This window comes from Tachysurus fulvidraco, chromosome 15 (assembly GCF_022655615.1).
Source record: "Tachysurus fulvidraco isolate hzauxx_2018 chromosome 15, HZAU_PFXX_2.0, whole genome shotgun sequence".
Lineage (NCBI taxonomy): Eukaryota > Metazoa > Chordata > Actinopteri > Siluriformes > Bagridae > Tachysurus > Tachysurus fulvidraco.
In genome coordinates, this window is record NC_062532.1 from 16,520,856 (window position 1) to 16,532,900 (window position 12,045).

Sequence of the window (12,045 nt, forward strand, 5' to 3'; positions counted from 1 at the left end):
CTAACCTAAAAAGAAAAAAAATCCCTTCATTCCTAAACAGACCATTTTGTCCATCTACTGTTTAAGTCTGAAGCGTATCAGTCTAGTTTTTCTATTAATGATCAAAACTAAATAATACAACACAAATAACACAAACTTAATTAGATATTCCTGCAGTTGTCACACTTACAGTATATGCAGATTACAATCTAATCTAAAAAATTAATGTAAAAGATTTTTTGGGCTTGACTAGTGTGTGTGTGTGTGTATATATATATATATATATATATATATATATATATATATATATATATATATATATATATATATATATATATATATATGTGTGTGTGTGTGTGTGTGTGTGTGTGTGTGTGTGTGTGTGTGTGTGTGTGTCAGGACATGGGTCCCAGCGGCTCCACTGTTTCCTGTTGTAACCTAAAGTCCATCTTGCTCCAGTCTGGATATAAAGCACAGTTTGCTTATCTTTTTTCCATGCACAAAACCATCAAACAAACAAACAAACAAACAAACAAACATATCTCAAGTGAGTGACAGTTCTGCAGATTTGCTTGTTGAAGAGCCAGGTCAAAAGAGAATGACAAGAGTATTTCAGTCCGATAGCAAATCTACAGTAACACAAATAACAACTCTTTATAACCATGTTGAGCAGGAAAAAAAGCATATCAAAATGCATCAGAAAGCTTGTTCAACTTGTGACAATATTTTTCATATTCAAAAACCGTGTCTACATTTCCCATTTTCGCCGAAAACCCCCCCCCCCCCCATCCTCCCAATTTCAGACTAATTAACTATAGACTGCTGTCATCTCTAAATTGTCTGTAGTGTGTGACTGTGTGTCCCCCTGGTCAGATTCCAGGCTTCCAGGGACCATGCGTATTATAAGCACTACAGAAAATTGATGGATGGATGGATTTATATATCATTGTATATGTCTGATGAAACTGAGCCCATGAGAAATCTGTATGTACTTTAATAAAAATAGGTCAAATTGATTGGATTTCGTTGAATTTAATATTCTCACCCCTTTAATCTTCAGGACTTTTCATAACAACCTACTTCATATCAATGTACACACTTAACCTGTATAACAATAATCACCTAATGACAAACAATTGACAAATTAACGATAAAACTGTTGCCTCCGTTATGACATCGGGGCATTTTTCCAGCAAGATTTGGACCTGCACTCCCTGACACAAACTGTGCTGTTAAGAGTTGTCAATACCTACAATGTTAAAGATGGAATTATGCAGTGCCAGAATAAGTTATTTCCTGCAGTCATGGAAATGTGTAGCTAATTTCAAAACAATAGGTTTAACTGGGACATGATAATTATTTTTGCAGTCTTCGAGCCTCCAGGAGAGTAAATGGAACACTCAGAAATGCTCTAGTAGAGTTCAGCAACAACTCAGACTTTCCCACCAGCAACATTATATTAACAGTTATTATTCAATATTTATTTGATCTCCATAGACAAAATAATGACAAAACAGGTATTTACCAAAACCATCTTTTATTTGCATTATATAAATGTTTAAAAGCATTTAAAATCATTTGATCATATGATAAGAGCAGTAAGGATTGACGGTATTTAATGTTCTCCATCCACTTTCCAGCCACAAATGTTTGTCTTTAGATTTTATGTATCTATTTCGCCAGTTGTCAGAGTTCCGGTTCTTTGCTCATTGTGTAATCCAGTGGATTTCCTTGCTATCTTGTCTCAGCTTCAGGTACCTGTAGTAGAGGCTTTGTGTTTCTGCGGTATTTACATTGCACCCAAACTCTGTACATGGTCAGTTGTTTTCCTCTGTTCACCTGCAGCCTTCGGTCCACTAAATTCTGCACCTTCTCCAGACCAGCTCCAAAAAACAGATCATGTAGCTCTTCTGTAAGAACAGGGAATGATGTTGAAAGAGGCAGATAAAGGAATAAAAGTGAGTATGAAGTACAAGTTATCATGTTTCACCAAATATAGTTTCAGGTAACACTGTCAACTTACGTACAGCAATTATGTGGGGAAACAAAGGCAGCCACTGATTTTGTGTGTGTGTGTGTGTGTGTGTGTGCGTGTGTGTGCGTAAAAGGCTCATTACCTTGAGTGAAAAAATAAACTCGTGTTCCGTCTCCTCTGACATAGAAATTTTCAGATAAGCACCTTCCTAAAATGTGAAAACAAAACTTAAACCTTTAACATCTTTACAAAGAAAAAGAAAAAAAAAAACAGCACAGAAGGACGTATGCATTAGAAGCTTTTTAAAGTTCTGACCTTTTTTAAAACGGAGCTGGGCCATGTCGTAGCGTCCATAATCCCTCAGTAACAGAACTCCTCCGGGTTTCAGCAAACTGGCCAGTTTACTGAGAGAGCTTTGCATCCTGACAGAGAGAAAAGCATAAAGGTTATATACGATTAGATGAACTTCTCAATTAACTGGAATGTTTAATAGCTTTTCTTTATGCTCCCTTAAATTAAACAAACTAATATAGGGACAGTAATTGATTTTTTTTTTTGTTTTATTTGAACATATCTTTAAAATTCATTTCTTAGAGAATTATTTTTTGACAGAGAAAACTTAAGTAGCCTTTTATAGTGAATGTGTTTAATGTTGATGTGAACCAATTCTTGAAGGGTGCCAATAATTCTGAAGTCGACTACATGTACACTTGAGGCTAGGGACAGGCGACAGGCACTAATCTCTCCTATAGGTTAACTCACTCACTTTTCAGGGTGGAGAGCGGAGAGGACGAATATGAGAACGATAACATCGAGGCTCTGCTCTGGCATTGGATAAGAAGCTGTGACATCGCTCAGGTCGTGGACGAAGGCGTGACATCGAGATGGGTCGTACTCCAGATTAGACTGCAAAGGAAATTAATCAGTCTGTAAATCAATTGCCTGATCAAAATAAATGCAGATTTTAGCAGTGTAATTTACAGTGTCTGAAACAATAAACCATTTTGTTTATGTAGAAGATGAATAAATAGAGCCTATAAATGTCCCTAACTGTTAGCTGCATTTGAAGCAAAAATGCTTTGTCTGAATGTGTTTATATAATAATAATAATAATAATAATAATAATAATAATAATAATAAAAATATGTAACAATACACAAAAATTTGTACATACAAATACATATATTGCTAAATAGATTAATTTATATTTATAAAAATATAAATAGAAACTAAAATGTATAAAATGTATTCAAATATTTAAAAAAAAAAAAAAATCCTACAAAACCCCCATCCTTCTTTTTCCCACCTTTCTTTGTTTTTCTCTTCCCTAACGATTTAGACTTAGTAATGACTTTCTCTCTTACTCTGACGAGGTCAATAGCTGTGCTGGAGAAATCGCAGCAGTACACAAAAAGGCCTGGATCACTGGATATCAGAAAATACAAACAAACAATGTGTTCCAAGACTTATTGACAAAAGAACATCCTAAAAAATAAATAAATAAAATAAAAATAAAAATAAACAAACAAATAAAAAAGGGTGCTTACTACATTCAAGAGTTTACAACTGCCCTTGATTTTAAAATGAAATCTAGAGAATACAGTAGGATAATTGTATTATTTTATATCTTACTTGTTCGTCTTGAGAATTGGGAAGACTGTATTACCAACTCCACAGCCTACCTAAAGGGCACACATGCAGATAAGCATATGTCTGCACACATTTATCTACAGTACCCACATGCGTATCACATATATATCAGCTGACTGACCTCCAGAATGCGGTAAGTGGCTGAGGCTCCAGGAAACGCCGCTGGTTCTTCTGTGACAGGTGCAGGAGTTTCTTCACCCTTCAGTTCCAAATTTGCTGTGATCTGCACCAGCTCTTCATCTGATGTCGGACCCTCTCTTGAAGTCTGGGAACGCTGAGGGCCGAGCTCAGGGAACTCGGTGAAGAGCCAGTGGCGGTCCTTAAAAAAGCGGTTTTCATGGATGGCATAGAAGTCGTTCCAGTACTCATTAGCTCTATTCTCATAATCCTCTGTTAAAAACAGTGGGGATCACACTCAGAAAATGTGTACAAACCGACCAACACAGACAACCTGGCAGAAATATTATGCAAACAAAATAAATAATTATATGTAAATATGACAAAATGAAGTGCAAAAAAGGGCACACTTACCTTGTTTCTCGGCTGAAAGAGGCTCGCTGTTCTCCTGCACTTTCCTCTGAGCTGAATCTTCCTGCTCTTTGGACCACTGCACATTATCCCTACACATCAACATAATACAGCACAGACACATCAACACAACACAGGCACATCAACATAATACAGCACAGACACATCAACATAATACATCACAGACACATCAACACAGCACAGGCACATCAACACAGCACAGGCACAGCACAGGCACATCAACACAACACAGACACATCAACACAACACAGGCACATCAACACAGCACAGGCACATCAACACAGCACAGGCACATCAACACAACACAGGCACATCAACACAACACAGGCACATCAACACAGCACAGGCACATCAACACAGCACAGGCACATCAACACAGCACAGGCACATCAACACAGCACAGGCACATCAACACAGCACAGGCACATCAACACAGCACAGGCACATCAACACAGCACAGGCACATCAACACAACACAGGCACATCAACACCGCACAGACACATCAACACCGCACAGACACATCAACACAGCACAGGCACATCAACACAGACACAGGCACATCAACACAGACACAGGCACATCAACACAACACAGACACATCAACACAGCACAGGCACATCAACACAGACACAAACACATCAATACAGACAACAACAACACAGACATGTAAAAACAACACAGCCCTCATTAACGAGTCCATCCGGAAGGTTTTTCTCATTTTTCTTAATTTTGCTGTAGCTTATTTTGTGAAAAACGTATTTTGCGAAATTGCAAGTACAGGATTTTTTTTAAATCAGAACATGGTACATTGAAAGTAATCAGTGACAAAGAAAAACAAAACAAAAAACAAACAAACAAAAAAAAACATTCACAAGCATTCCTTTTTCACAAATTCCCATCTCAACCTGAACCTTCTCTATTTTCCGGGGGAAGGAAGGAAGGAAGGAAGGAAGGAAGGAAGATAGATAGATAGATAGATAGATAAAGTGAGCAAGTAGTAGAGCGAGCAAAAAAAAAAAAAAAAAAAGCTGGTCATCCCATGTGATATGTCCCCAGGTCAGGATCTAGCAATATCCCTGCATAACGATCTGATCTCCCATTCAGTCACAGCTCACATCCTTGGGGTAACCATGGACACTCAACTGTCCTATTCCTCGCATGTTGTTAATGTGACACGCTCATGTTATGTCTTCTCTACTACTGCTCAGGTACTTTTTCAGTCTCTAGTCTCCTGCCAAGGCTGGACTACTGCAACGCACTGCTAGCAGGTCTACCTACTGTATGAACACAATTCATCCTCTGTAAATGATCCAAAATGCAGCTGCACAACTTTTTTCACAACGACCTGCCTAAGTTCTCACACACCACCCCGCTGCTGCGCTCCCTCCACTGGCTTCGATACGCATCAGATTAAAAACACTGACGCCTACAAAGCTTGATTGGTCCCATCATCTCTCAGGGTAAGTGGTAGGTATACAGCAAGACTCCTTTCTGTTCTGGCACTGAGGTGGAAGGTCCCTGTTTGTTGTATGTGTATATTAAAAAAAACAAAAATAAAACCCTAAACAGAGTTTTGTTTCCATGGTAATAAGTCTGTAACCAGTGGATAAGGGCATCTGCCCGAATGCCATAAACGTTTATAGTTCTGATTAATGTGACAGTATGCATTAAAAACACGTGAGTTCTGCTCATTTTAATGTATGTTGTAATTACTAAAAATGAAAGAGAAGATGAGAGAGAGAGATCGATCGAGAGAGAATGAGAGAGAAAGAGAGAGAGAGAGAGAGAGCAAGAGAGCGAGCCAGAGACAGAGACAGAAAGAGAAGGAGAGAGAGAGACAGAGAGTGAGAGAGAAAAGAGAAGGAGAGAGTGAGAGAGAGAAATAGAGAGAGAAACAGCAAAGCCATGAGTCTTTAGATGAAAAAAAATTTTTGTAAACTTTACTACTTTTCATTGGAAACTCCTTCCAAGAATGCTACATAAACGTCTGCTTCACATAAGTGGTGATGAATTCACAATAAATATAAAAAATACATTATTTAAATAACATCAGCACTCCATGATATAAATAAGCAGATAACTCAAAGCCTTTCACACGTGTTCAGTCTCTACATGAACCAGCTACAACACTAACAGTAAGAAAAGAAGTAGGTTTCTTATAGAAACATTGTGAACGTCCTTCTTCATTAGTACTGTAGTGTAAATGATTAGGATAAAACACACTGAGCACCACACACACACACACGCATACACACACACGCGCATACACACGCACATACACATGCATACACACACACACACACAAACATACGCATACACTCCACACTCACTCACACACACACACACACACACAAACATACCACACACACACATATACATACATACAAACATACCACACACACATATACATACATACATACACACACACAAACATACCACACACACACACATATACATACATACATACACACACACAAACATACCACACACACACACATATACACACACACACACACATACCACACACACACACACATACATACAAACATACCACACACACACACACACACACACACACAATGTTATTATTAAGGAAACGCGTGGAGAAAGAAAGCTAAAGCTCTGTGCATTATTTCTTAGCACCCACGGACTTTCACACACCAGGCGTTGTGCTGAAACACCTCCCTCGGGTCTGTGAGAAACCGGGTACCGAACTGGGGCCGCTTGAGTCCGTCCACCGGCTCTGGTGCCGGTCCATTCGCAGAGTCTGTCATGTTCCCATCTGCTACCGCGCCGGCTATGTTTCCCCACCCGTATTCCGGCTAACCCTACCTCGTGCGCTCGGATTGTCTGGGAGTTCTAGTGACGTCACCATGACTCCGCCCACTTCATGCTACAGCATGGGCTTTTTAAGGCTTTTTATTTTATGTATATGAAACAAAATACCAAACACACACAATACACACAAACAAACAACAACAACAGCAAATACAAGCAGATTTACTTATGATCACAGCACAAATAGGTTATTATTAGATTTTATTATCCAGTTTATTTACTTATCAGTCATTCTTCTTCCTCTTCTTCTTTCAGCTTTTACTGTTAGGGGCCACAGTTAATTATCTGTTTCCACATAACTCTATACCACCTAAGGCATGCACAAACTGTACCAGCTCTGATCGTCTTCCGTGCGATGAAGATTTTGGACCTCCACTGAGATGAGGCTGACTGAGAATCTAGAGATCTACCAGCTCCAGTTGGACTCTGCGATAATATAGAGAAGATGTGAACTCCATGTGATCTTTTGCATCAATACAACATTTGTCAGACTGTATATTAATAATCACAGCCTCCAGTGTGACCCATATGAGGATGAGGTTCCCCATCGAGTCTGGTTCCTCTTAAGGTTTCTTCCTTCACCATCTAAGGGAGTTTTTCCTCCCCACAGTCACCTGAGTCACCTCAGACTTGCTCATTGGGGATAAATACAAACACATTTAAATATATCTAATATTAATCTTGATTTTTTTATTCTATTAACCTTTATATCATTCTTTATATTAACAGTTTGTTCTTTGTTTATGTTCTGTAAAGCTGCTTTGAGACGATGTCAATTGTAAAAAGAGCTATACAAATAAACTTGAATTGAATTGAGTTTAATATAATACAAGTTTTAGCATGTTTTAAGGAAAAAGTAAAATAATGTTATAAAATTGCACATAAAACTATGTAAATACATTAACATCCAACAGTTATAATGTATGCAAGGAACTAATAGTCTAATAGTATATTAATTATTATTATACTATTATAATAATATAAAAATAATTAGTATTTAACAATAATTATTAGTTATTATAATATTATAATAGTATAAAATGTATTATTTAACAATAATAATTAATTATTAGAATATTACAATAGTATAAAAATGTATTATTATTTAACAATAATAATTATTCGGTGCTGAAGCAACTGTCAATAAATCCTAACGATTTAAAAATTACTGAAGTATTTTATAAAGTTTAACTGAACTTATATTCAGTCCCAAACAAAGTTTATTGCCCGCATACATTTTAAACACCAATCAAATCCTAGAGGACTCGTCTCTGCCAATCACTGTACAGAAGGCGGGACTATGCGGTAAACGGGTGGGAAAAATAATGACAGGGCATGCATGTATGAGCGCCGCCATGACTCTTTACATGAACCGGATGTAGATTATTATCCTCGTTTTTCAAAATAAATATGCAAAACAACGCCATCTATCGGCCGCAACGAAAATAACGTTAGCTCAACAAACATCCTGTTTCAGGTGTGATAAAACAGTAATAATTACAGCATCTAAAAACTGTATAAATACATATTTTATCTTTTTTTATTGCACTAAAAGCCTAAGTACTAAAAAACAAACAAACAAAAAAAAACCAGTGTGAAAATTTACAATTAACCTGAAGAAGGATGTATGTGGAGGAAGCTATCTATGTAGATGAAGGATCTAAGTTAAAAAGGATTACTATAAATATGTTTAAATTAATGCTAATTAGTTTTTGGACCCACAAGCAATACCATTCAAGCAGCACTGAACTGAATTCTGTGCATTAAAAAACACTGAAGACAGTAAAAAATGAAATCAGGTAAAAGTGACAATTTTTCAAACTAGTGGGCACAATAAATACAGATTGAAATTTTTATTCAAAATTTTTTTATTAAAACAATTTACCATAGCCGCTGAATCGTGTCACTGACGGCAGAAAAAAAAAAGTGGAAGAGCGTGGAAGCTTATTTTTGTGAGATATTCTGCTGCTTTCCATGGCATGAAAAATAAGTCAATAAAAAGAACATGAGGAATTGATTGGATTTGGCTTTCTGCCTGACATTTTCATGAATGACTGAATCCGACTAACTCCAAACGCCATCAGCATCTGAGCCACTGCTTCCATGGCAACTAAAGTTCCAAAGTAATGCACTGAAACTCCTGAACACATGTGGTATCTATGGCAACCAAAGTTCCAGTGGGTGATGTGACAGGTCCGTATGAGCGCCGTCTACCGAGGTTTACACCCCACTCACACAATCCCAACACTAAACTACATTAGCTATTCTAATAGGCTGTTGTGACAACTCATCAACGTTTTCAGCAGTCATTATTTCCAAATCTAAAAGCCAGACTAATTAACATAAATATGGCTTTAATGTCATGACAATGTGAAGCCTGCTGCCTAATGGAGGTTCTAGTGATGTGCTGAAGGGGCATGTGGTCCTGGCAGGATGCAACATGTCTCTAATATAGGTTGTGTAAATGCCAGAAGCTTCTCTGTTCGGTTTCCATAAAACTTCCATTAAACCGTGAGTATGAATTAACAAGAAAATGTTGAAGCACAAACTCCATCCCAACCCTAATGTCCGTAACTTATCACACGTTTTTTTTTTGAGAATTGTTATAATTTTTTTTATAATTATGTGATCAAGTTGTGTTATTGAACCATATTAAAGTGTACCTAAGTATCTAGCCACATCACATTACCAGTAATGAATGCATACATCAGATAAAGCTGCTTTACCGATTGGATGAAAACCTTAGAATGCTTTGAACAACATAATGGGGTTTTGCTTAAACATGACTGGACATGACAGGATCCTGGAAAAGACAGAGAAAACATTGTGTTCTTCCTGAGCTGCTGCAGGTCACCTCTGTAATAGTAATTCACACACAAGAGCTGTGGTGTGTCAGAGCTCTGGTTTGGATTTGGAAGAAAATTTAAATGAATGCTTTTACATTCCAGATCAGATACATCTGACCTCATCATGTCCCAACTTTAGGCACAAAGAAGTCAGACCAAAGGGCCAGAAACAGAACCGGCAACCGATCAGGAATAAAGTGCAGTGAGAGAAAAGAGATTTTTTCTTGGAGAATTTGTAAGAAAAATGACTGTAACTGAGAGTAAAAGAGACCCAGCTGATGGTAGCCAATTGTGTTGGAAAGTTTTACTGTTTCTTCTGGTCCTCAGTAACTGTGAGTCACATTCATGTGCATAAACAAATCATTTCCCTCCTCTCCACTCTCAGAAGAAAAAGTTCTACACTGAACATCAACATTTTAAGCTTCTAAAAAGTTCTATATTAGAAACGGTTTTTAAGTTAGCCTGTGAAAAGGTTCTGTATAGAAGAACAAAAATTAACTTTAAAGAAAAAAAAAGGAAGATAATAGAAAATAATTCACTATGATTTATCCAGAATGCTACAATATTTTGTTTAGTTGTGTTTTTAAAATGCCTTTATTTGGTTGTATGAAGAACCTTTAACATTCCTGGACGGCGTCCATGGCAAAAAAAAAAAAAGGTTCTTTGTTGTGAAAGAAAGTTCTTTAGACTACAAGAACATTCTTTATGTCACTAGGAAATATGGGTTCTTTTAAGAACCATTTACTGAAAGGTTCTTTGGGAAACCATCTGTCTCAATTTATCATCACCACTCATTGGTTCTTTCTGGAACCTTCACTTTAAAGAGTATGGAGTAAATAGTAAAAGTGGAATCAGTATTAGGAGTACACACACATTTAGCTGAATTTTGCCTGTACTGGTTTCCAGCAGGTATAAAAGGTATGACAAAGGTATACGATGACACTCTTAGTCTCATTACTGTTTAGGTATACGGCTTAGTGTGTATCGTGCAGATTGGAGCAAAGCTTTGCGCTTCATCTGATTGTGTGCTCATAGTCACAGAGGTGGGATTCATCTAATTGTGTTCTCACAGTCACAGTGGTGAGATTCATTTGTTCACTGGAGCAAGAGCGCAGAACAACCCACAGTTGGAGATGATCTCCCACACGTAGCATGCAATAATGTTTTCCTATTCCACTAGGTGAAATGCCAAAATCTTAGGACTTTCAAGCAATATTCTGATTTTGAAACTTCCCACACATAATACGTAGATAATGGTTGTCTAAAAAAAGAAAAACTAACTCCCTTTTTGCCAAACAAGCGTCACAACCTAATAATATCAGCACAATCTCATTCTGCTGAACAAACTAGTGAAATAATCAGGAATGGCTGTAAAAAACAAACAAACAAAAACAATTCATACACACTTAATATATACTTAATATCTAAATCCATTTGCAGTACATTTAATCCAGATGACCATTTTCTGCAATCAATCGTTTATCTGTTCAGATCATCTGCTTTGCCTCAGTAGTTTAATACAGGTTTACATATGTAAATGTTTTCACTGTAGTGACATCACAACCAGGAGAAATTCGAACAGGCCGTCTTTGCTGTGTAATCTTCATATACAGTATTAACTGTATGGAAGTAGACATTATATGCTTTAAATTCAACAATTCTTTTATAACAAATTCTCTCTCTTTCTGTATATATATATATATATATATATATATATAGACACAAACAACAACAAAACATCAGATAAACACTGAAAATTATTTCCCACAAAATGGAAGTTTAACACCTTGCCCTTATTTTCATTTTTTTCTTTTGAAATACAAATGACATACTATACAAATAATATACAGGTTTTGTTTTTCATCTATCTATCTATCTATCTATCTATCTATCTATCTATCTATCTATCTATCTATCTATCTATCTATCTATCTATCTATCTATCTATCTATCTATCTATCTATCATCTATCTATCTATCTATCTATCTATCTATCTATTTGTCTGTCTGTCTGTCTGTCTGTCTGTCTGTCTGTCTATCAATCTATCTCTATTACATACTTATTATTATTGCAGGTGCTTTAAGAAGGAGAATGAAACCAATTGAGATAAAGGTTAAAGATCATATCATCACAGTCACCGGATTGAGACGTCCACTCCTTCATCAGCTGTAGAATGGTGACATCACTGATTTTTGGAAAGAGTGAA

The 12,045-nt window shown here is 36.8% G+C and overlaps 1 protein-coding gene across 1 annotated transcript; it reads right to left on the bottom strand.

The window, feature by feature from the left end:
- Positions 1–1,497: 1,497 nt before the first annotated feature.
- Positions 1,498–6,991, bottom strand: mettl2a (methyltransferase 2A, methylcytidine). Its single transcript, XM_027138968.2, has 9 exons — positions 6,816–6,991; positions 4,136–4,224; positions 3,726–3,994; positions 3,587–3,636; positions 3,319–3,379; positions 2,721–2,860; positions 2,270–2,376; positions 2,097–2,162; positions 1,498–1,889 (listed from the first exon to the last, which is right to left on the bottom strand). The coding sequence occupies exons 1-9, from the start codon at positions 6,926–6,928 to the stop codon at positions 1,714–1,716; spliced, it is 1,071 nt and encodes a 356-aa protein (XP_026994769.2). The 5' UTR covers positions 6,929–6,991; the 3' UTR covers positions 1,498–1,713.
- Positions 6,992–12,045: the final 5,054 nt, after the last annotated feature.

Excerpts from the sequence above, each read along its gene's own strand:
- mettl2a (XM_027138968.2), bottom strand. The coding sequence starts at position 6,928 with ATGACAGACTCTGCGAATGGACCGGCACCAGAGCCGGTGGACGGACTC. Across the intron at positions 4,225-6,815 it reads GTGTTTCAGCACAACGCCTG|GGATAATGTGCAGTGGTCCA; the intron begins GTGTGTGAAAGT and ends GTTGATGTGTAG. Across the intron at positions 3,637-3,725 it reads CCACTTACCGCATTCTGGAG|GTAGGCTGTGGAGTTGGTAA; the intron begins GTCAGTCAGCTG and ends TGTGCCCTTTAG.